The 26,454-nt window shown below is 46.8% G+C and overlaps 1 protein-coding gene across 1 annotated transcript; it reads right to left on the bottom strand.

The window, feature by feature from the left end:
* Window positions 1–1,544: 1,544 nt before the first annotated feature.
* On the bottom strand, window positions 1,545–24,411 carry LOC120946137 (asialoglycoprotein receptor 1-like). The gene is made up of 6 exons (XM_040360936.1): window positions 24,336–24,411; window positions 19,797–19,889; window positions 13,773–14,075; window positions 9,960–10,105; window positions 6,859–6,956; window positions 1,545–1,768 (listed from the first exon to the last, which is right to left on the bottom strand). The coding sequence occupies exons 1-6, from the start codon at window positions 24,409–24,411 to the stop codon at window positions 1,588–1,590; spliced, it is 897 nt and encodes a 298-aa protein (XP_040216870.1). The 3' UTR covers window positions 1,545–1,587.
* Between the last annotated feature and the right edge of the window lie 2,043 nt (window positions 24,412–26,454).

Below are 26,454 nucleotides of genomic sequence, written 5' to 3'. Positions count from 1 at the left end.
AAGTTGCTTATGCTATGAGCTACATGGGTCCCACTGAAGGGGAGGAGCACTCTTCAGCTGTTTATGCTTATGGCCACATAGGTTCCGCTAAAGGGGAGGAGCACACTTCAGCTGTTTATTCTATTGGCTACATGGGTTCAACTGAAGGGGAGGAGTACTCTTAGGCTGCTTATGCTATGAGCTACATGGGTCCCACTGAAGGGGAGGAGCACTCTTCAACTGTTTATGCTATTGGCCACATAGGTTCCGCTAAAGGGGAGGAGCACTCTTCAGCTGTTTATTGTATTGACTACATGGGTTCAACTGAATGGGAAGGGGTACTTTTCAGCTGGTATGATGCTTGCCACATGGGTTCCACTGAAGGGAAGGAGCACTCATCAGCTGCTTATGCCATTGGCCACATGGGTTTCACTGAAGGGGAGAGGTACTCTTCACCTGCTTGTTCTATTGGCCACATGGGTTCCGCTGAAGGGGAGGAGCACTCTAAAACTGCTTATGCTAATGGCTACATGGGTTCTACTAAAAGGGAGAAGCACTCTTCAGATGGTTATACTATTGGCTACATGGGTTCCACTGAAGGGGATGGTCACTCTTCAGCTGGTTATGATGCTGGCCACATGGGTTCTACTGAAGAGAAGGAGCACTCATCAGCTGCTTATGCTTTTGGCCACATGGGTTCCACCGAAGGGGAGGAGCACTCTTCAGCTGTTTATGACACTGGCCACATGGGTTCCACTGAAGGGGAGGAGCACTCTTAAGCTGCTTATACTATTGGCAACATGGGTTCAACTGAAGGGGAGGGGTACTTTTCAGCTGGTTATGATACTGGCCACATTGGTTCCAGTGAAGGAGCACTCATCAGCTACTTATGCTTTTGGCCACATGGGTTCCACTGAAGGGGAGGAGCACTCTTTAGCTGCTTATGCTTTTGGCCACATGGGTTCCACTGAAGCAAAGAAGCACTCTTCAGTTGCCACATGGGTTCCACTGAAGAGAAGAAGCACTAATCAGCTACTTAAGCTTTTGGCCACATTGGTTCCACTAAAGGGGAGAAGCACTCTTCAGTTGCTTATACTATTGGCTACATGGGTTCAACTGGAGGAGAGGGGTACTTTTCAGCTGGTTATGATACTGGCCACATTGGTTCCAGTGAAGGAGCTCTCATCAGCTACTTATGCTTTTGGCCACATGGGTTCCACTGAAGGGGAGGAGCACTCTTTAGCTGCTTATGCTTTTGGCCACATGGGTTCCACTGAAGGGGAGGAGCACTCTTCAGCTGCTTATGCTTTTGGCCACATGGGTTCCACTGAAAGGGAGGAGCACTCTTCAGCTGCTTATGCTTTTGGCCACATGGGTTCCACTGAAGCAAAGAAACACTCTTCAGTTGCTGATTGACCTGCCCTGCCTTGACATCTGTCCCCCGTCCCCCCCCCCCCCCCATATCTTGGAGCTGGTCATGTGACCAACTGCAGGAGGTAACACAGAGTTAACACAAGCTAAAAACATGAAAGCCTTGTTAATATTCATATGCTGGAAGCAGCGGATAGTAATTATCACATGTTTTATATGCATATTTCCCTCCATTGTTCAGCTTGATTTTCTGTAACAAGAGAAGTTCGCCCTCCACAGGCTGAATTCCAGATTGCTATAAGAGGAGCCTTTATATGAAGTTAGAACAATATTCCTCTCACAGATCCATCTATGATTATCCGAGCAGGTCACACTTTGCAGAGTTCCACCGATCAGCGCCCAGCAGCGATCGTTCGATCTGTAAAGAAATAAAGTCATGGTAATCTATATACAGAGTTAGGGGTTAAGGTTACATTTAGGCTCACATTAGCTGTGGGTCAGGGATCCAGTAAGAACTGAATTTAGAAACAGCCAGGAAACAAGTATTATTAGAAGATGTAAAGATTTTTACAGAAAATACTGGGGTTGTGGATAACTGTTATGCCGCATACACACCATCACTTTATGTGATGAAAAAAAACGACACTTTCTGTGAAGTAAAAAATGACGTTTTTGAAACTTCAATTTTCAAAGACGAAGTTGCCTACACACCATCGTTTTCTCACAATGTTCTAGCAAAGCGAGGTTACGTTCACCACGTTTTTCCATTGAAGCTCGCTTCATAAGTAGCTTCTGGGCATGCGTGGATGAAAAAACGTCTTAGAAAACGACGTTTTTTGCTACACACGGTCAATTTCTGTGAAGTAAAAAGTGCACTTTTGAAAAACGACACATAAAATTGAAGCATGCTTGAATTTTTTTTGGTCGTTTTTTACAAGACATAAAACAACGTTTTCCCCCACACACGGTCAATTAAAGTGACGTTTTTAAAAACGTCGTTTTTTTTTCATCACATAAAGTGATGGTGTGTACGCGGCATTAGGGTCAGGTGAGGTTATAGCTAAGTGTTAGGGTCAGGTGGGGTTATAGCTAAACATTAGGGTCAGGTGGGGGTATAGCAGCTAAATATTAGGGTCAGGTGGGGGTATAGCTAAATATTAGGGTCAGGTGGGGGTATAGCTAAATATTAGGGTCAGGTGGGGTTATAGCTAAACATTAGGGTCAGGTGGGGGTATAGCAGCTAAATATTAGGGTCAGGTGGGGGTATAGCAGCTAAACATTAGGGTCAGGTGGGGGTATAGCAGTTAAACATTAGGGTCAGGTGGGGGTATAGCAGCTAAACATTAGGGTCAGGTGGGGGTATAGCAGTTAAACATTAGGGTCAGGTGGGGGTATAGGTAAACATTAGGGTCAGGTGGGGGTATAGGTAAACATTAGGGTCAGGTGGGGGTATAGGTAAACATTAGGGTCAGGTGGGGTTATAGCTAAACATTAGGGTCAGGTGGGGTTATTATAGCTAAGTGTTAGGGTCAGATGGGGGTTATGATTAAGAGCTAGGGTCAGATGGGGGTTATTACTAAGGCTAAGCATTAAAGTCAGGTGGTAGGTAACGGATAAGCATGAGGGTCAGGTGGGAGTCATGGCTAAGTGTTAGAGTCAGACAGGGGATTACAGTGAAGCATTAGGGTCACGTGGGGGGTTATGGTTAAGTGTTACGGTCAGATTGGAGAGATGTTATGGCTAAATCAGTGTTATGGATTGGTCAGGTGTGTGTAGGGGGGGGTTATGTATGAGTCAGGTAGAGACTAAGTTTAAGTGTTAGGGTCAGGTGGGAGTTATGGTCCTGCCATCCAATCCTAGAAGAGCCCATGGTAATGATTAGAGTTTCATGGGAGTCAGGTGGTGTAATGGTTAAGTGTCAGGTAGGTCTATAGTTAAAGCGGATCTCCACTCTAAAGTGGAGTCCCGCTGATCGGAACCCTCCCCCCCTCCGGTGTCACATTTGACACCTTTCAGGGGGGAGGGGGGTGCAGATACCTGTCTACAGACAGGTATCTGCACCCACTTCCGGCCCTACGATACGGGCAAAGGACGGGTTTTTTCCTTCCTTCCCGTCCGTCTCCCGTTGTATGCTGGGAACACTCGGCTCCCAGCACACAGCGGGAGCCAATCGGCGGGCGCAGCGCGACTCGCGCATGCGCCGTAGGGAACCGGGCAGTGAAGCCGGAGCGCTTCACTTCCTGGTTCCCTCACCGAGGATGGAGGGGGGAGCAGCAGGGTGACGAGCGATCGGCTCGTCATCTGCTGCGATCGGTGCTGGACTCCAGGACAGGTAAGTGTCCTTATATTAAAAGTCAGCAGCTGCAGTATTTGTAACTGCTGGCTTTTAATATATTTTTCCCGTGGCACATCCGCTTTAAGTGTTAGGGTCAGGTGAGTTATTATTCTATGATGTTAGGGTCAGATGGGATGTTATAGATAGGAGGTAGGATTAGATGGGGGTTAAGGTCAGGTGGAGGTTATGGTTAAGTGTTAGGCCGGGTACACACGAACAAACATGTACGGTGAAAGCGGTCCGTCGGACCGTTTTCACCGTACATGTCTGCCAGAGGGCTTCTGTACGATGGTTGTACACACCATCGTACAGAAGTCCGCGCGTAAACAATACGCGGGGCTTGTCCGCGTCGTCGCCGCGACGATGACGCGGCGATGACGCGGAGACATGGGCGGGCCTGCCATTTAAAGGCTTCCACGCATGCGTCGAAGTCATTCGACGCATGCGAGGGACGGCGGGCGCCTGGACATGTACGGTAGGTCTGTACTGACGACCGTACATGTCCGAGCGGGCAGAATTCCAGCGGACGGTTTTAAAACACGTCCAGGAATATTTGCCCGCTGGGAAAAGGCCCGGCGGGCAAATGTTTGCTGGAATTCGGCCCGCTCGCGCCTACACACGACCGAACATGTATGCTGAAACTGGCCCGCGGATCAGTTTCAGCATACATGTTTGGTCGTGTGTACGGGGCCTTAGGGTTAGATGGGGGTTATAGTTAGGTGTTAGGGTCAGTTAGGAGACTATAGTTAAGTGTTAGGGTTAGCTGGGGGTTATAGTTAGGTGTTAGGGTCAGTTAGGAGACTATAGTTAAGTGTTAGGGTTAGCTGGGGGTTATAGTTAAGTGTTAAGGTCAGTTAGGAGACTATAGTTAAGTGTTAGGCCCCATACACACGATAGAATCCATCCGCAGATAAATCCCAGCGAATGGGTTTCAGCGGATAGATCCTATGGTGTGTACAATCCAGCGGATCTGTTTCCGCGGATATTTCTCCCATGCGATGGATTTCCAGCAGATAAATATTTGTAGACATGTCTTCAAATCTATCCGCTGGAATCCATCCCAACGGATGGATCCGCTGGTCTGTACAGACTCACCGGATCAATCCGTCCAAAGGGATCCCCCGCATGCGTCGTAATGATTCGACGCATGCGTGGAATTCCTTATATGACTGCGTCGCGCACGTCGCCGCGTCATCATCACGGCGACGGCGCGACACGTCATCGCCAGAGGATTTCGGCGCGGATTTCGATTCGATGATGAGTACACTCCATCGCATCAAAATCCGCGCAAATCCTCGAGAGGATTTATCCGTGGAAACGGTCCGCTGGACCGTATCCGCGGATAAATCCTCCCGTGTGTACGGGGCCTGAGGGTTAGTTAGGAGACTATGATTACGTGCTAGGATTAGATGGGGTTGTAGTTAAGTGTTAGGGTCAGTTAGGAGACTATAGTTAAGTGTTAGGGTCAGTTAGGAGACTATAGTTAAGTGTTAGGATTAGATGGGGGTTATAGTTAAGTGTTAGGGTCAGTTAGGAGACTATATTTAAGTGTTAGGATTAGATGGGGGTTATAGTTAGGTGTTAGGGTCAGTTAGGAGACTATGATTAAGTGTTAGGATTAGATGGGGTTGTAGTTAAGTGTTAGGGTCAGTTAGGAGACTATAGTTAAGTGTTAGGTTTAGATAGTAGTAATTATAGGTTATGGTCAGGTGTGGATTATAGTTCAGTGCTAGGGATGGGTGAGGGGATTGGGATTAGGTAACAGGACCAGGTAGAGGTTTTGGTTAGGTGTCAATGGTCCAGAGGGAGTTAATTCAGAGTGCATGCAGCCAATGAAATCACTCTGAAGGTCCAGCTTACAGTGCCATACCTTCAGAGCCCATGCCGTATACGGCGGCTCCCATGCACATGGACAGGAGTGACGTCATCGTGCCCCGGACCACTCATGTAGACCGGGGGAAGATGCCAACCCTCTCAGCAGATACAGCGCACCACTTGAGGGCTTCATTCTAAGGTAAGTTTCCAATAATGTGCTAGTATGCCATGGCTACTAGCACATTATACCATTGCCTTGCAGGGATTTCTTTTTTTTAACCAACAGCAGTTTACTACAGCTTTAAGGTTGAAGTCTTGTGAGGTCAGGTGAGGATTATGTGTTAAGATTGATGAGGGTTAAATATAAGAAGTATAAGGAATAGACTAAATGTCAAGAAGGGCCAAGTTTAATTTTCACACCATAAAGCCGCACAATAAACACTTCCGGCTCTGGGCTCCGGGTCCTGAAGCGGAATGTATTGGCAAACTGTAATAATTAAATTGTTTAGCCATCACTACTTTGTAACTTGTTGAATTAGTAACTTTGCTTTTAAAACTATCCAATGGCCCAGATTCTCATACAATTACGTTGCTCCTGGGCAGCGTAACGTATGTCATTTACGTTACACCGCCGCAGGTTTACAGGTTTACAGCCTGATTCTCAGAACACTTACCTGTAAACTTGCGGCGGTGTATCGTTAAATCGCTCGGCGCAAGCCCGCCCAATTCAAATGGGGCACCATTTAAATTAGGCGCGCTCCCGCGCCGAGCGTACTGCGCATGCTCTGTCGGGTAAATTACCCGACGTGCATTGCGCTAAATGACGTCGCCCCGACGTCATTTGCTTAGACGTTTACGTAAATGGCGTCCAGCGTCATTCACGGACGTCTTACGCAAACAACGTAATTTTTTTTTAATTCTTCGCGGGAAGATGGCCATACTTAACATTAGTTGCCCCTCCTAATAGCAGGAGCAACCTTACGCGTCGCGTACGCTACGGAAACGACGTAAATTCTCAGCGTCGACCGCGCGTATGTTCGGAAATCTCGCGTAATTACCTCATTTGCATAGACGACGGGGAAAATGACGATGCGACAGCTAGCGGCGGAAAAAAAAATTGCTTTTAAGATCTGACAGCGTAAGAGCCTTACGCCTGTCAGATCTAATGGGTATCTATGCGTAACTGATTCTAAGAATCAGTCGCATAGATACCCGGGGCCAGATGAGGAGTTACGACGGCGCAAATGGTGTTGCGCCGTCGTAACGCCTTTGAGAATCTGGGCCAATGTGGGCACTCCCACTGTCTCCAGTTTTTAATTTCAACTCTCGGGGTGCGGTGTTGAAGTGTTAGTACTTACGTGGCTCCATAACCCCCGGGCCATCTCCATTCTTCTGGCCACCTCCAGGTCAATTCCTTTCCAACCCAGAATCCTCCTTGTTCTCCTGCCAGGAAGTGCTAAACAGAATGTCAATGTTAATTTATAACACCAGAGAGGTTCAGATATCCCCAGCATGACACTATTAGACATGTGCAATGTCAAAAAATGTGTTTGTTTTTTATTTCATTAGTTCTAGTTTTTTCGTAAATTCGTAAATTCAAAAAATTCGTAAATTTAAAAATTCGGAATTCGTAAATTCGAAATTTTGGAATTCGTAAATTCTAAAATTTGTAAATTTGAAAATTGGTAAATTAGGAATTCATAAATTCGTAAATTTGTAAATTTGAAAATTCAGAACTCGTAAATTTGTAACTTCAAAATTTCGGAATTAGAAAATTTGTAAATTCGTAAATTTGAAAATTTTGGGATTTGTAAATTCTTAGATTCAAAATTCGAACATTCAGAAACTCAAATCAGAAAATAAAGGAAAATCTGAAAATTAGAAAGAACGAAAATCCAAAAATTCTAAATAATAACTAAGGCCGAGTACTCACGGCAGGACATGTCCGATGAAAACGGTCTGCAGACCGTTTCCATCGGACATGTCTGGCCGGGGACTGCCCGGGGACTTCTGTTCGATGGCTATACACACCATCGAACAGAAGCCCGCGCGTAAACATTACGCGGGGCGTGTCCGCGGTGTCGCCGCGTCGATGACGCGGTGTCGCCGCGACAATGACGCGGTGACGTGGGCGGGCCGCCTTAAAAATGCTTCCACGCATGCGTCGAAGTCATTCGACGCATGCGAGGGATGCGGGCGGCAGGACATGTACGGTAGGTCTGTACAGACGACCGTACATGTCCGGGTGGACAGGTTTCCAGCGGACTGTTTTAAAGCAATGCCAGGAAACAGTTGTCCGCTGGAAACCTGTCCGATCCGTCCCAAAATGGTCCGCTCGGGCCAACACACGGCCAAACATGTCTGCTGAAACTGGTCTGCGGACCAGTTTCAGCAGACATGTTTGGTCGTGAGTACGGGGCCTAAGGGCCAGATTCACATAGGGGAGCGGCGGCGTAACGTATCGCAGATACGTTACACCGCCGCAAGTTTTCATCGCAAGTGCCTGATTCACCAAGCACTTGCGATGAAAACCTACGCCGGCGGCCTCCGGCGCAAGGCGGGCCAATTCAAATGGGCGTGTGCCATTTAAATTAGGCGGGCTCCCGCGCCGGACCTACTGCGCATGCTCAGTTTCGTAATTCCCGTCGTGCTTTGCGCGCCGTGACGTCATATTTTCGAACGGCGACGCGCGTAGCGTAATTCCGTATTCCCGGACGGCTTACGCAAACGACGTTCATTTTTAAATTTCGACGTGGGAACGACGGCCATACTTTATACAGCAATACGATTGCTGTGTAAAGTTAATGCACCAAAAACGACGACTAACTTTGCCACGGGAAACTAGACTAGCGGCGACGTAGCGAACGCGAAAATCCGTTGTGAATCGCCATAACTCCTAATTTGCATACCCGACGCTGGTTTACGATGCAAATTCCCCCCAGCGGCGGCCGCGGTACTGCATCCTAAGATCAGACAGTGTAAAACGATTACACCTGTCGGATCTTCTGGCTATCTATGCGTGACTGATTCTATGAACCAGTCGCATAGATACTCTGAGAGATACGACGGAGTATCTCCGCTGTGAATCTGGCCCTAACTAAATAACTAACTAATAATAACTAACTATAACATTTTAGGTATTGGAATTTCCTTTTAAATTTGGCTGTTACTGAATGAAACAAATACAAATTTATCCGAAGTAATGCAAATTATCCAAAATAAAGAATGCGGTCTCTAAACAAATGGACCAAAACGAAATAATAATTTTTGTATTTTAATTCTTAATTTATGATTTCTGAATCTCCAAATTTATGAAACTCTGAATTTCCAAATTTTCGAATTCAGAATTTCGGAAATTCTGTATTTTTAGAAATTTCCGAATTTCGGAAATTTTGCATTTTCTTATTTTCGAATATTTGGAAAAAAAATGGAAATGTGAAAATTCATAAATTCAGATATTCGTGGAAATTCGAAAAATTCAAAATTTCAGAAATTCTAAATTAGAAAATTTTGAATTTTAGAGATTCTGAAATTCGGAGATTTGGAAATCCAAAAATAAGAATGAAAATCCAAAAATTATTATTTAGTTAATGAATTTATGAATTTGTCAAAATTTGTTAATGGACTAATTTGGAACTAAACGAATTGCACATGTCTAGACACTACGGCACGGATTCACAGACACTGGCGCATATTTATGCCGCCGTAGCATATCTCCTTTACGCTACGCCGACGCAGCGCAGAGAGGCAAGCACTGAATTTACAAAGCACTTCCTCCCAAATCTGCGCTGGGTTTCTCAGGTGTAAGCCGGCGTCGGTGGAAGTGGGCGTGAGCCATGCTAATGAGGCGTGACCCCATGCAAACGATGGGCCGAGCGCCAGACAGATACGCATCGCCAACTGCGCATGCGCCATCCCGTGGATGCATCCCAGTGCGCATGCTAACAAATACGTCGGAACAACTGCCTAAGATACGCCGGATCACTGCCTACGGCGTGAACGTAATCTACGCCTAGTCATATTCACGTCCAACGTAAACTACGTAAAATACGCGGGCTTGTGTTCCCTGGTGCGGCCCTTTGCATGGATGCTGCTGAGTTACACCTCCTTTATGGGGCTTAACTATAAGCCATACGTACAACTTACGCGCAGAAGTCGTAGCCTGCGTCGGGCGCAAGTACAATCGTGAATCGGCGTATCTACCTCATTTGCATATTTAAATACAAAATCAATGGGAGCGCCACATGCGTCCAGCGCAAATATGCGCCCACTCTACGCCGGCGTAGGCAAGTTATGTCGGTGGGATGAAGCCTGTTTTTAGGCGTATCTTAGTTTTGTGGGCACGGCACATAGATACGACGGCGCATATTTACACTTACGGGGAGTATCTCGAGATACGTCGGCGCAAGTGCTTTGTGAATCCGGGCCATTATCATTGATCACTATCACCTACACTTACCTGGAGAGCCGTGTCATTCCACGGCACAATGATCAGGTTGGAATCTCTCTCTTCACAATATTTTGTACTGTTTCTCCAAGTGTTTTGCTCGGTGGAAATCCAAAGACATGTCTTTTTGAAGAGGACCCATCCTTCAGGGCAGAACTCTGAAACAGGAATTACGGAAGCCTCAGTTAGTGAGGTTCTGAAATAGACGTAGAAGAGTTGTCCTTGGTGGAGGACTTCAGGAGGCGCCTGAGTCTCATCAATAGGTGTAGTGCCATACAAAGGGGTGTGGATAGAATGAGGGGCCTTTGCTTGTTACTGGGTTTTAGTGTCTTGTAATGGTGATGGGGCTGCCCTTGTCTAGCCAGGGGGTAAGAATGCAAGAAGCTTCAGATGGGGTGCCACCTGGGCATCTCAGGTTTACCAGAAAAATACAGTGGGGTAGATTCAGAAAGAATTTACGCCAGCGTATCTATAGATATGCCGCGTAAATTCAAATCTGCGCCGGTGTATCTTCTTTCTGTATTCAGAAAGCAAGATACGCCGACATTAGCCTAAGATCCGACTGGCGTAATTCTCTTACGCCGTCGTATCTTAGGGTGCATTCTCACGCTGGCCGCTAGGTGGCGCTCCCATTGTTTTTGGCGTAGAGTATGAAAATGACCTAGATATGCGGATTCACAAACGTACGCGGTAGTTTTTTACGTCGTTTGCGTAAGGCTTTTTACGGCATAACGTTGCTCCTGCTTCTATGAGGCGCACGCAATGTTAAGTATGGACGTCGTTCCCGCTTCGATTTTTGAATTTTTTTACGTCGTTTGCGTAAGTCGTTCGCGAATAGGGCTGGACGTAATTTACGTTCACGTCGAAACCAATACGTTGTTGTGGCGTACTCGGGAGCAATGCACACTGGCATATGTACACGGACGGCGCATGCGCCGTTCGTAAAACACATCAATCACGTAAGGTCATCACACATTAACAAAAAACACGCCCCCCTTCCACATTTGAATTACGCGGGCTTGCGCCGGCCCCATTTACGCTACGCCGCCGCAACTTACGGAGCAAGTGCTTTGTGAATATTTGCACTTGCTCCTGTAAGTTACGCCGGCGTAGCGTAAAGACAATCCGTAAGAGGAAGCGCAGCTACGTGAATCTACCCCAATGGGTTTAGGACCCCCCTGTGTGGCACGGGCACGAGGTCATGTCACTTATGGTTATTTTGCGTACATTTCCTAGACAGGGAATCTGGTTAATCTGGAGAAATTGTTATATCAGACAGAAGGCCATCCATGTGTACTGCACTTGGCACTTTCTATTTACAGTGGAACCTTGGATTGCGAGTAACGCGGTTAACAAGCGCTTTCGCAATACGAGCAAAGTATTTGTTAAAAACCTAACTTGGTTTGCGAGTGTTGCCTCACAAAACGAGCAGGATTCAAGACAAAGCAATGTGCAGTACCACATTTGGCCTGAGGTCGGGGGCCCGGGAGCAAAGCGGAGCCGATCGGGGCCATTCGCAGCAGTTCGTAAATGATCGAAAAAACTCGGAAATACGCCATTCCAGAGCCTTTCCAAGGTTTGCCAAGGTTAGCCGAGCTGCCCTCTGACCTTTCTGGCTCTCCGGCGCCCCCCGCCTCTGGCCACATGCGGTACTTCATGCCATTGAAGTCAATGCGGAACAAATTACTTTAATTTCCATTGACTTCAATGGGGAAACTTGCTTTGATATGCGAGTACTTTGGATTACGAGAATTCTCCTGGAATGGATTATGCTTGTAATCCGAGGTTCCACTGTATTTTTTTCACTGCATGAGCATGTGTGATTTTATTTTTTACGCTTTTTATACTACACGGAGATGGAGACCTGTTCTGTTGTTGTGGGGATGATTTGTGGCTTTTACAAGTCTTTTTACTCTCCCCAACTTGGTACTTGGTGGGCCGGCTCCAAAGAATTAAGGAATTCCCTATTTGGAGGAGAAGTGGACCCTTGGGTAATGGAGAAAACTCAGGTAGCTAACAAGATTGGATAAATGATCAAGGTTATCCCTTCTAACTTTTTTTTTTTTTTTAAGCTTTTGTTTTTTACTTTTTTTTGTCAAAATGTGAAGCTAAGAGCGAAGTTTGCGGGATTCATATGGGCAGGGAAACCGGCCAGAGTGAGAAGAGATATCTTAACACTACCAAAGGAAAAGGGGGGAGTAGGATTTCCAGACCCACTAGCCTATTATAAGGCAGTTCACCTGTCGAGAGTACTTGACTGGTGCGTTGCGCCAAAGATCAAACCTTGGATCCTCTTAGAACAAGCAATGACGGAGATCCCACTGGAGGGGCTAATATGGCTCTCTAAATCGGTCATACCACAGACAGTCAAGAGACACCCAACGATAGGGACGACAATTAGCATTGTTAAAAAAATATTTAAAAACCTAGAAGACGAAACGGAAGTGAACCCGATGACACCAATTCTGGGGAACCCAGTGTTTACCCCTGGCCTGAGTGACTCAGGCTTTGGGAATTTAAAAAATAGAGGTCAAACTAGACTGATACACTTTCAGAGAGAGAATCGGGTAATGTCTAATGAAGAAATAGAAAGGGAACTGGCTGAACATTTAGACCCATATAGGAGAAGACAGTTAGGGGGATTTCTCCGAACTATCCGAGGACAAATCAGGGTGAGAGAAATACTGACGGAATTCGAGAAAATGTGTCTTAAGAGAGAACCAGTGAGACATTCACTCTCCCTGTTTTATTCTTTGGTAAATGAAATAAAAGCGCCACGAGAAATAGGCTTTATTCAGAGATGGGAAAGAGACCTAGAGGTAACATTCACGGAAACTCAGAAGAAAAAAATCTTTCAATTTAATCATAAAGCATCAATAGCATCTAAATTCCAAGAAGGAGGATACAAGATCCTGAGCAGGTGGTACAGGACACCGGAGGTCTTAAATCAGATCTTTCCTCAAGTGTCAAATATTTGCTGGCGATGTCAGAAAGAAGAAGGAACTCTGCTACATATTTTTTGGAACTGTGAAGGAGTCAAAGACTTCTGGAAAATGGTATCTGAAGTGATAGAAGAAATAACTGAGATATCATTAGGGGATGAACCGGCGACTTATCTGTTATTAGACTTACCCATGTCAATAGAAAAATTTAAAAGATCCCTAGTGAGACATTTAGTGGTCACAGCCAGATCGTGTATCCCGGTTCTTTGGAAGAGCACATGTTCTCCAAGCAAATCACAATGGATAGCCAAAATTACTGAAATGCAAAGCATGGAGAACCTCACGGCATCTTTGAGGGAGGGGGAGGAGAGGGTGGAAGAAATATGGGCACCTTATGTCAGATATAGAGCACAGGAGGAGGGGGGGAGGGATAGAGGGGAGGAAGGGAGTCCACTAGGAGGAGGAGTGAGAGCTCCGGGTCTTCTTTTTTTTTTTTTTTTTTTTTTCTTTTGGCCGGGTAATAGACTGAGAGGAGGGGGGGGGGAGGGGAGAAGATGGGGTACTAGTGCCTTAAACTGGGGAAGATCACGTCAAAGATGAAAGATATGATAAAAAAAAAAAAAAAAAAAAAGCATTCGGGTAGACGAGGTGCAGAGGGAGGGCGGCAGATAAAAATAGAGGAAACCTAAATAAGGAAAAGGACAAACATAAGAATGTAGAGATTGAAGCTGTTTATACTGTCTGATGTGATACGAACCTGGGTTTGAGGCAATGTGACATGTTGAAAAATGAAAAATAAAGAATTTGTAAAAAAAAAAAATGTGAAGCTAAGGTGATCCCAAGCATGTCGAAATTCACTAAAAGTAACAAATCCCAACAATACCTCTCTCTCGCTGGTCCATCCCTGATCTTGTGTGCTTTGACATCTCCTCTGTTGTCGGTCTATCGGTTGTAGCAATTGGATCTTCCTGCTGGCAGCTCAGTAGAAGGTTTTTCAAGTCCATAATTTCTTGTAGTGCCTTTTCCAGTTCAACACGGGTCTCATTCAGCTCAGTCTTGGTAGTTGACATCTCTCTTCTCAATGGTTCCAGGAACTCTTCTTCACTCCTGGGAGTCTCAGTCACATTGTTCTCCAATATATGGTAGGTGGCCTCTGGTTGCTTGTGATTGCTGGACAGCGGGATGTCTGCATGATGGAGCACAGACAGGTAATTAAGGAAATACACTATACAGTGGAACCTCAGATTACGAGCATAATCCATTCTAGGAGAATGCTCATAATCCAAAGTACTCGCATATCAAAGCAAAAAAAAATTGTTCTGCATTGACTTCAATGGCACGCAATACCGCGTGCGGCCAGAGGCGGGGGGGCACAAGAGATGCTCAGAAACGGACGAAAAAGGCCCGAGGACACCTCGGTTGACCTCAGCAAACCTCGAAAAATACTTAATTCCCGAGATTTGCCAAGGTCAGCCGTGCGATTAGCAATGTTCAGCTCTGCTCGGCTCTGGCGCCCCCCACCTCAGGAAAAACGCGGTACTGCACACCGCTTTGGTCTGAATCGTGCTAGTTTTACGAGACAACACTCTCAAACTGAGTTACGATTTTTAAAAATACAGTGCTCGTATTGTGAAAAAGCTTGTTAACCGCGTTACCGCGTTACTCGCAATTCGCGGTTCCACTGTACTGCCAAAAGCTTTTCAACACTTGACCAACACAGCTATTATGGGCACAAAACCTGTGGAGACAGCTCCAACATTTTGAGTTCAGGTGTTGTCAGTGATGGTGTGGAGCCTGTAGCATTGAGCCCTGGCTCTGGAGTCCCTGGTAAGTTGACAGGGAATGCCAGGGCACAGACTGGCAAGAGTGCCTGGTAAGTCTTCCACTGGCAGGTGCTGGTGTGCATCTGAAATGCACGGATGGCAGGACCGGACATGCTGGTGGAAGTACTGGAGCCAGAAAAGAGTGCAGGTAGGTAGGTGCAGGATAGGCACAAGACAAACCCAGATGGTCCAGGTCAGCAACTAGTGAGCAGATCAGGTTCAAGCGGCAGGCAGGAGGGTAGTCAGGAGTCAGACCAAAATCGGTAACAGCAGGATAGAAGAGCAGAAGGTGAAGACAGAGGTGTAATCCAGGGACAAGCCAGGGGTGAGTATAGGCAGGGTTCAGGCAAAGTCAGAGGCAGGTCAGGTGGGCAGCAGAAGATTAACAGGAATTGGTAACAGGAATACAGGAATGTAGTAGACCAAACAGCACTGACACACTGCACTAGTACAGTTTAAATGGCCCTTCTGGTACAAATGCGCCTGTCAGGAAGGGCACGCCAGCAATCAAGATGGCGGCTATGGTCGTTCCTCTGTCCCACCCCAGAAGGCTATTTAAACTGCCTTACTTCCTTGAATCGGTGCTGTCTGGTCTACAGCGTTACCTGAGACCTCTGATTGTCGTTTACCTGCACTCTGCTCCAGCTGACCCTACCCGGCTTGCTCTGACTACCCTGTTTATCTGCCTGCATCTGACCTCGGCCTGTGTTGACTACGTCCCTGCCTGTTTCTCCTGCTACCTTGCTGCCAGCCTGTTGCCGAACCTGCTTGTATCTGACCCTTCTCCAGTTTTCACCTGCTTTAGACTTGTGTGTCTACTGCTCCAGTCCATCTGCCTGCACCTGCCTGAGCTCCTAGTTCCAGTCCAGTCTGCTGAACGGTTCCAGTCTGTTCCTAGTTCCAGTCCAGCTGAAGGGTTCCAGTCTGTTCCAGTCCAGTCTGCTGAACGGTTCCAGTCTGTTCCTAGTTCCAGTCCAGCTGAAGGGTTCCAGTCTGTTCCTAGTTCCAGTCCAGTCTGCTGAATGGTTCCAGTCTGTTCCTAGTTCCAGTACAGCTGAAGGGTTCCAGTCTGTTCCTAGTTCCAGTCCAGTCTGCTGAACGACTCCTGTCTGTTCCTAGTTCCAGTCCAGTCTGCTGAACGACTCCTGTCTGTCCTGGTTCCGGTCCAAGCTGTTCCAGTCTGCTGAATTGAGCCTGTTTGTTCCTGTTTCCGGTCCAGCTCGTCTACCAGCACGTTTTCCAGGCTCTCGTGCGACTCTGCACTTTCTTTCGCCTCCTGTCTTCCCTATTAGGAGCCTCGAGTCAGAGGAGGGAGGCCTCCCTCTGCATACCAGACTCTTCCACCAGGTACGGGACAGCGGCAATGCGCAATCACGCATGTGTGCAACCGCAATCCGGCCATGACCAGGGTTTCTCACATAAGTGCATCTGCGTACAGGAATGTTATTTTCCTGAGAGACTGGCACTGTTAATACTACAGGATACTTTTGCCGCGTACACACGTTGTGAAAACTGCCATGACAGCTTTTGGCCAGAAAAACTGGCCATGTGTATGCTCCATGGCAGTTTTCCCGACAGTTTTCCTATGGAAAACACTGCAGTGGAGCATACACACGGCCGGGTTTCCCCGACAAATCTCCCATGGCAGTTTTCCGGCCAGGAAAACCGGCCGTGTGTAGGGGAAAAAGCTGATGAGCAGGTTCTCGGCTTTCCCCTCGGTTTTCCCAGCGGACTTTTTACCGCCGGGAAAACCAATCGTGTGTACGGGGCATAAGAGATTGTGGACAAGTGTGTTCTTCGAACCTTATGGTAACAGTTTAGGGAAGACCCTTTTCTGTTCCAACATGACCTATGAATTCCCTTCTGATGATTCAGCTCACACAATATTAGACAATGATGATTTCCTCCAGGAACAATGAACCACCTACTGCAGTTCTAACTAACACATAGCTGAAATCACAACTTCTACTTGCATTTTTAACCTTTTGCTCCTCACTACAGTAACTGGCCCACCGTTTAGTAAGTTATAATTTGGTTGGCTGAATATACAATGTATGCCAATGGCATAAATACCGATATAATGTGATAGAGGTCAGGTTTCTCCAGTGAAGGCAAATGTTAATACTATATCATACAAAGACACTGTAGACAAATGCCAGCCTTGTGGTAACTTTTCTGTTCCAGTATGACTGTACCCTTGTGTAAAAAGCCAGCTTCATAAAGCATGGTGTGAACAGTCTGGTGTGGAGGAAATCGAGTGTTCTGCACAGAGCCCTGACCTCAACCCTACTGATCACCTTCGGGGTAAATTGGAATGAGCCAGGTCTTCTTATACAACATTTCCATATAGAGACGTGGTTTGATTAGTTTGGTGTAGAGGACCTCGAGTGTCCTACACAAAGCCCTGACCTCAACCGTAATAAACACCTTTGGACTTCAACCGTACTGGTGTGTACCCTACTGATGTGAAGGAAATTTAGTGTCCTGAATGGAGCCCTGACCTCAGCCCTACTGAACATCTCTTGACCCCAACCCTACTGGGGATGAGGAACTTAAGTATCCTGCACAGAGCCCTGACCTCAGCCCTAATGAACACCTTTGGACCTTAACCCTACAGGTGTACATTACTAATGTGGAGGAACTTGAGTATCCTGCACAGAGCCCTGACCTCAGCCCTACTTAACATCTTGGGACCTTAACCCTACTGGTGTGGAGGAACTTGAGTATCCTGCACAAGGCCCTGACCCCAACCCTACTGAGCCCCTAAAGAGAGCCAGATCTTCCCATCAATCATCAGTCCCTGACCTCACAAATGAGCACACATTTCCACAGACACCCTTTAAAACTTTGTGGCTAGTCTTCCTAGAAGAGAAGAGGATGGCATAGCCACAAAGGGAGAGTGACTCCATATTGATGCCTATGGTTTGGAGTGGAATGACCAACAATCTTATATACAGGTGATGGTCAGGAATTCACAAATTTTTGGCCTTAGTAGGTATAAATACTGGGGTATGTTCTCTGTATGGTAGGTATAAATAATGGGGTATGTTCTCTGTATGGTAGGTATAAATACTGGGGTATGTTCCCGGTATGGTGGGTATAAATGCTGGGTTATGTTCTCAGTATGGTGGGTAAGAATACTGGGGTATGTTCTCTGTATGGTAGGTATAAATACTGGGTTATGTTCTCAGTATGGTGGGTAAGAATACTGGGGTATGTTCTCTGTATGGTAGGTATAAATGCTGGGTTATGTTCTCAGTATGGTGGGTAAGAATACTGGGGTATGTTCTCTGTATGGTAGGTATAAATACTGGGTTATGTTCTCAGTATGGTGGGTAAGAATACTGGGGTATGTTCTCTGTATGGTAGGTATAAATGCTGGGATATGTTCTCAGTATGGTGGGTAAGAATACTGACATATGTTCTCTGTATGGTAGGTATACATACTGGGGTATGTTCCCGGTATGGTTGGTATAAATATTGGGGTATGTTCTCTGTATGGTAGGTATAAATATTGGGGTATGTTCCCGGTATGGTGGGAATAAATACTGGGGTATGTTTCCGGTATGGTGGGTATGAATACTGGAGTATGTTCCCGGTATGGTGGGCATCATTTATTAACACTCATCTAGTAGGAAATCCACTTGGATATGCAATGAAATGTCTTCAACAATAAAGGACAAGTCCAGTGAAATTATATTCATACTACTGGGTACAGTAGACCCGGATAAATGAGAACCATCACTGATGTTCTGGGCTCCTTCCCCAGGAAAATGGCATAAAAAGAAAAGGAGGAGAATTACGCCCCGTACACATGATCGGAAATTACGACTGCAAAAGTCTGATTTTGAACGGAAATTCCAACCGTGTGTATTCCCCATTGGACTTTTGCTGTCGGAATTTCTGCCAACAAAAGATTGAGAGCTGGTTCTCAAATTTTCAGATGGAAAAAAATCCTATCGGAAGATCTGTTTGTCTGTATGCAATTTCGACGCGCAAAAAAAACACGCATGCTCAGAATCAAGCAGAAGAGCCGAACTGCCTATTGAACTTCATTGATCTTGGCTCGTCGTACGTCACCGCGTTCTTGACGGTTGGAAATTCCGCCAAGGTTTGTGTGTATTTTGAGCCAACATTCCGTCAGAAAAAAAACACGGTTTTGTTGGCGGAATTTCCAACCATGTACGTGGCATTAGAAGGGGTAGATGAGAAAGAGAAGCCTTGGTGTTCCCCAATATGTGGTAGGAAAAGTGCCACAACAGTATCTTCTTGGTGAGCTTTAATGAGTCACAATGGAACTTCAAGGTATGGAGAGAGCATAGTAGACTGCAGTAAATTGAATGCTGGCCGGCAACCCCCTGTACAGAATATGGGCTCCTGTTGTGTTGAGCGCATACCTTGAGGCTGGAATGTGTTATGATGTTTACACTTCAGCAAAGCATTGAAAAGCAAGTTCTGACTGAACGTTAGCTATTTTGGAAGAAACAATGGAACTTGCATTGCCTGATACAAGAGGGGTTTGAAACCTATGGTAAAGCCTTGGGCTTACTGTATCTGAACAATGATAAGATGGTGGACTCTCACCTACAACTCTCACCTACAGGTAGTAGTCAACAACTCCAATCCCCTTGTGTTTTACAAGGTTGTAGTATCTAGCATGAGGGACTTCTGATGACCTCTAGGGTAGGGTGACCAGACATCCCCGGTTTCCGGGGACAGTCCCCAGATTGAGGACACTGTCCCCGGAGCCAGACTGTCAAGCCTTGTACACACGATCAGTCCATCCGATGAGAACGGTCTGAAAGATAAAAAAAATATGTCCCCATATTTCGTTTTAAAAATCTGACCACCTTACTCTAGGGGACAAATGGGGAAGGAGTTCCGTATGACCCACTTTCTGGGTCTGAAGTCACCTGTAACATGGCAGAGCCCAGGTGATGTCAACACCAGGCTAGTTATGTGAGCAGAGTTTACCCTTGTACCCTTCTTCAGATGCCCACCCAAAACCCAGTACTCCGCACTGATTTCTGGGAGCACCAACCCTATACACCCAACACATACAGAACATTTGACACAGTACTCACATCTCACAATGAGGACAATGATGACTGTCAACAAAACAAGACACAACAGCAGACAGATCGCAGTATGGTGAGGAAGCCACTTCTGGATGCCGTCTAGAACAACAGACATAAAAACATTATTTGAAAGGCAAAGGATAACGGAATTAGCTGGTGAAGTCACATATCTCAGAGGATTAAGTGTTGTTTCTTACAGTAAGATATCCATTCAGCCCCTAACAACCAAGGATGTCCTATCTGTGTATGGCTTCCAATCCCACTCCAGGTAAATTGGTAATTCAGACCACTAAGCTAAATCTCTACTAGATCCTCCCAGGTCAATCCTGAGGGTGGAGAAAGCCAATCTCTGTGGAGTCCACCTGAAGGCACAAGGTCCCCTATAAAGTGGTTGGACTTTCTTGATGTGGAAATCTTTTAAAAGCTGAATTACAGTCAGATTTGAAATAAATTGGGATGAGCTTTATGTTGAACGTAAGTTTGACTTGAACATCGGGTGTTCGCCTGTTCACCAAATAGCAAACAATTTGGGGTGTTCGCGGCAAATTAGAAAGACGCGGAACACCCTTTAGGCTGGATTCCCACTTGTGCGGTGCAAATTCCAGCTCTCTTATCTCTGCAAAGAACCACAATGCTCAGCAGAGGACACACTGTTTGACACATCTGGAATTGATGGATAACTGTGGCACCTGGAGCTCTGCATGAGGATGAAGTATACACTCAGCATGACAGACATATAATTATACCACTTATCATTTTACAGGGGGCTGCTGGTGTAAAATACAATTTAGAATAGGGTGACCAGTTTCCGGGGACAGTCCCCAGATTGAGGACACTGTCCCCAGACCAAGTCTGACCCCGGATTGGATTTGAACAGGGGCTGGAGCCAGGGCTGGACTGGGACAAAAATTTGGTCCTGGACTTCATCCAGACTGGCCCACTTTGATAGGTCTCTCCTATGGCGGCCAGACAACATACCAACCCCCCCCACCCCAGCCACCCAAGTGCCCTCTCCACCTTCACTAGCCACTAGCCGTTCTACTTTATTAGAGTAAAACGGCTGGTACTGGTACTCTTATAGGCAGTACCAGTGGGGAAGCTAGACATTATTTCACCTGAGCAACGAATCAGTTTGGTGCCCCCCTAATGGGACAAGATTAGGCAGAAGTGAGAAACTCCCAGGCCATAGCTATTGAATCAGCTGTCTGTCCCCTCTCCCTGCTCCTTCTGGTCCCCCCCATGCTCCTCTGTCATCCCCCCTGCTCCTCTGGTCCTCCCCAGGTGAGCACTGCAGGGAGAAAGAGAAGGTGCGCACTGCAGGGAGGGAGAGGAGGTGAGCACTGCAGGGAGGGAGAGACAGAGGAGTGAAGGGGAGCGGTCGGTCCGCTGTGACCGAAGCCGGCCCGCTAAGCCATTGGCCCACCAGGAAACTCCCTGTAGTCCCAATGGCCAGTCCATTCCTGGTTGGGGAAATTTCAAAGACAGTCAGTGCAGAATATAAAAAAAAATCTGAATTACAAATATCTCATTATCTGTGCCCCTTTCTGATGATCATGTGCTGGTCGGGGGGGAGAGAGCTCCGCTCGCATGTTCTTCTGCCTTGGCTCAAGTCCCGGCCAGCCGTCTACCTGCTTATCTCCTTGCCTTCCCTGGTGAAGTGATCTTAATCCGCTCCCCATCCAGTAGTAGCCGGGGCCCGGAGAGCAAGACTCGACAGGCAGTGAGGCGGGCGGCAGCGGCGACGGGAAGAGAGTCGCTGATTGCTGCCTTTACTAGTAAAAAAAAAAAATATGTCCCCGGATTTCATTTAAAAAATCTGGTCACCTTAATTTGGAGCAAATAATTATTTTGCAAAGTGTAGCTCAGATTCCTGGCTGTGCTATCTGTCATGAGACCCGGGATCAGTAGACTGGCTCATAAGAATCGGAGATTCCTTGTTGGTGAAAACAGTCCCTTAATTGAAGTATATTTCGATCTAATCTTGGAGACATATCTTGGATCTCGGAGTGTGGGGGGGGGGGAGGGGACAAATGCAAAGACTTGGAGAGAAGTGAATGCTGAATTTGGGTCTTTGTTGTAGAAGAGGAAGTTTTCTCTCAGTTCCTGTCGATCTGTTCCAGGCCTGACACAGACTTCATTGTAGACGCTTCTTTTGGTCAGGAAAGAGGAAGCTGGGAGCCGGCTTCTCACACTCATATCACAATGGATATTTCATGTCGGTAAACCTCACAGAGAGTTGTAATTGGTGGGAATTTCCTGCATCCATCGTACTTCAATGTACAGGAGAGAAAACACTGACAATGGGCTAGATTCAGATAGGTGAGCGGATCTTTAGATCCGCGTAACCTATCTGATTTACGTTACGCCGCCGCAAGTTTTTGAGGCAAGTGCTTTATTCAGAAAGCACTTGCCTGTAAAGTTGCGGCGGCGTATCGTAAATCCCCCAGCGGAATTCAAATTCCGCGGCTAGGGGGTGTGTAAAATTTAAATCAGGCGCGTGCCCGCGCCAAACGAACTGCGCATGCGCCGTCCGCTAAATTTCCCAGCGTGCACTGCTCCAAATGACGTCGCAAGGACGTCATTGGTTTCAACGTTAACGTAAATTGCGTCCGGCCGTATTCGCGAACGACTTACGCAAACGACGTAAAAATGTCAAAACTCGGCGCGGGAACGACGGCCATACTTAACATAGGATACCCCTCACATAGCAGGGGTAGCTATACGCCGGAAAAACCCGAACGCAAACAACGTAAAAAAAATGCACCGGGCGGTCATTCGTTTCTGAATCGGCGAAAAACCTCATTTGCATATTTGTCGCGTAAAAAAAAACGAAACGCCACCTAGCGGCCAGCCTGGAATTGCAGCCTAAGATCCGACGGTGTAAGACACTTACACCTGTCGCATCTTAGGGAGATCTATGCGGAACCTGATTCTATGAATCAGGCGCATAGATCCGACCGACGGAACTCAGAGATACGACGGCGTATCTCCTCTCTGAATCTGCCCCAATGATTTCAACCAATAATTTGCCAGGAGGCCACGGGGGGGGGCTAGGAAGGGAAGTACATCCACCGCGGACTGGGAACGGGGCAGATTATGGAATCTTCATGGTAACAGCTACCGGTATTTACAAGGTCATTTTTTTTTACAGATTGTTCATATTTAGATTAAAGGGAAGCTGCTGATGAAAAGTTTTTTTAGGGTGGAACTCCGCTTTAATCTTTGAGGCTCTAGCTTCTAGGAGCTTCCTCTTATGTCGCATACACATGGTCGGAAAATCTGACAAAAGTCCAATGTGAGCTTTTGGTCGTAAATTCCGACCGTGTGCAGGCTCCATCTTACTTTTGCTGTCGGAATTTCCGCCATCAAAAATTTGAGAGCAGGAAAATCTGGGGTGCTAGAGCCCCGAATGGGTCCCTGAAAAGCCCAGAGTCTATGGAATGCTGCATTCCATCGTTAGCCCGAGCGCCAGGACCGTTCTGATCCGGCAGAGTGCCGCCAAGTACAGCTGAGTGTGGCCAAGTGCCATAGCAGGTCCCGCCTTCTGGAGCCTGCAGCGCCAATGCCGGGACCACGGGAAGTGTGACATCCATCATAGGCGCTGCAGGCGCCAGAAGGCGGAAATTACAATGTGGCCGCCGCTCCACATCCCCGCTTGGACGGGTGGCTCACCTCCTTGTGCAGCTCTAGCATACACTATAGGATTGTAGCAGACCTGGGACACCTTTGGGTGCTCCAAAGAGAATGGTAATGTGGTGTGCATAAGGCCCTATTCTAAACCACATTCCTGTCTGAATATTGTGTCCGGGTTTCAGGCAGACTGAAAGCCGGACGCATGATTCAAAACCCGAACTGTCCGGGTGAATCCCGGACAGGTGGCAACCTTAGTGGCCAGGCAGGATGCCCAGGAGAGGACACCCAGCCACGGTCCAGGCAGGACTGTCAGCGGGTCCAGCTCCTGGACCGCGTACCGCCATGTAGCGACCACTGGCCTAGAAGGGGGTGTTGGTTAGGCCAGGGGCCTCCTGAGAGTGCTTCTGTGTCAGTGCTCAGAGGGGAATAATGTGCCCATAGTGCCTCAGGGAGCTGAAGAGGAACAACCTATGCTGGGAAGGAATGGGTTAAAGTGTATAGGTAGGTTCATGCCCGACACATGGAGGACATGGGGCCCAGCATCGTTCGCTACTCAGCGTGTCACCAATTTACACAACACTGATAGAAAATGGAATCCAATTTTCAACACTGATGATAATGCGGGATAGAGATGTATGGTGGAAGGGACTCTGTCTGTCTCCTCTGCTATGAAGACCTTCCCCCCCGTCTGCTCACAGTGTGCATACAAAACGTGTCCGTGCTGCACAGCCCAACTTGGACGGCACAAAATATAACCCACAATGGGAGGCCTGCCTGGACTGGCCATAGGGCAGACCGGGCATTTGCCCGGTGGGCCGGTGGGCCGAGGCTGACAGCTCTGTGGCCTGTTGATGTCCAGGCCGTACAGCGGGAGCCGGGAGCACATAAGATACACCTTACTTGCCATTATACCTGGCTGCCTCTTGTCATTGTGGGAGGTGGAGGGTTCCCTCCGGGGGGGCTCCAATCCATCAGTGTTCTCATACATGATGTCCTGGCTCTCCGTCTGCTCCTCAGGGGCGGTACCTGTTATTATTTATATTATTACTTTTTTAGGTGGCATGCCTTGAACAGCTTTGTACATAAGCAATACATAACACAACATAAACAAAATGTAGCAATTCCAAAGTAACACGGACTGATAGAGATGAGGAATCCCTGTGAAAATGACACTAGCAGTGAAGGGGTTAACCTGTAGGGGGCGCTGAAAGGGGTTAAGTGTGTCCTAGGGAGTGATTCTTACTGTTAGGGGGCGTGGCAACGAGTGACATGTCACTGATCGCTGCTCCCGATGACAGAGAATAGACGATCAGTGTCCTGTCACTAGGAAGAATGGGGAGGTGTTGTGATTACACTGACATCTCCCCGTTCTTCAGCTCCGTGACCCGATCGCGGGACACCGGCCGACATCGAGTTTACGGATCATGGGGGCTCGGTCACGAAGCTAGCGACAGGGTCGTGAGCGCGCCGGTGGCGGCGTGCGCGCGACGGTAAATTAAAAAGGACGTACCTGTAAGCCCATTTGCCCAGCCGTGCCATTCTGTTGACGTAAATGATCGTGTGGCGGTCCTTAAGCGGTTAAAGCGGAGCTCCACCAAAAAATGGAACTTCCACTTTAAGTGCTGGTGACCCCCTGACATCCCACATTTGCCATGTCATTTTTTGGGGGGGAGCGGGTAGCCTCCCCCCTCCCTCCCTGCAATCTTCTGGGACACGTCAAAAGTTCCCGGCCATTCACAACGTGCACTAATCCTAACCCTAATATTAACCCCCAATCCTAAACCCTAACCCCTAACACTAACCCTAACCCTAATATTAACCCCAATCCTAAACACTAATCCTAATCCTAATATTAACCCCAACCCTAAATCCTAACCCCTAACACTAATCCTAACCCTAATATTAACCCCCAATCCCAATCCTAAACCCTAAGCCCAAACACTAATCCTAACCCTAATATTAACCCCCAATCCCAATCTTAAACCCTAACACTAATCCTAACCCTAATGTTAACCCCAATCCTAAACCCTAACCCCTAACACTAATCATAACCCTAATATTAACCCCAAATCAAAATCCTAAACCCTAACCCCTAACACTAATCCTAACCCTAATATTAACCCCAATCCTAAACCCTAACCCCTAACACTAATCCTAACCCTAATTTTAACCCCCAATCCCAATCCTAAACCCTAACCCCTAACACTAATTCTAACCCTAATATTAAATCCCAATCCTAAACCCTAACCCCTAACACTAATCCTAACCCTAATATTAACCCCAATCCTAAACCTAACCCCTAACACCAATCCTAACCCTAATATTAACCCCAACCCGATCCTAAACCCTAACCCCTAACACTAATCCTAACCCTAATATTAACCCCAATCCTAACCCCTAACACTAATCCTAACCCTAATATTAACCCCCAACCCCAATCCTAAACCCTAACCCCTAACACTAATTCTAACCCTAATATTAACCCTAAATCCTAACCCCTAACACTAATTCTAACCCTAATATTAACCCTAACCCCTAACACTAATTCTAACCCTAATATTAACCCTAAACCCTAACCCCTAACACTAATTCTAACCCTAATATTAACCCCAACCCTAAATCCTAACCCTTAACACTAATCCTAACCCTAATATTAACCCCAATCCTAAACCCTAACCCCTAACACTAATTCTATCCCTAATATTAACCCCAACCCTAAATCCTAACCCCTAACACTAATCCTAACCCTAATATTAACCCCCAATCTCAATCCTAAACCCTAACACTAATCCTAACCCTAATATTAACCCCAATCCTAAACCCTAACACTAATTCTAACCCTAATATTTACCCTAAATCCTAACCCCTAACACTAATTCTAACCCTAATATTAACCCCAATCCTAAACCCTAATCCCTAACACTAATTCTAACCCTAATATTAACCCCAACCCTAAATCCTAACCCCTAACACTAATCCTAACCCTAATATTAACCCCCCATCCCAATCCTAAACCCTAAGCCCTAACACT

The sequence above is a fragment of the Rana temporaria genome, chromosome 1 (assembly GCF_905171775.1).
Source record: "Rana temporaria chromosome 1, aRanTem1.1, whole genome shotgun sequence".
NCBI classification, from domain to species: domain Eukaryota; kingdom Metazoa; phylum Chordata; class Amphibia; order Anura; family Ranidae; genus Rana; species Rana temporaria.
Note: the sequence above shows the minus strand (reverse complement) of the source record. Positions and strands in the feature narration are given on the sequence as shown.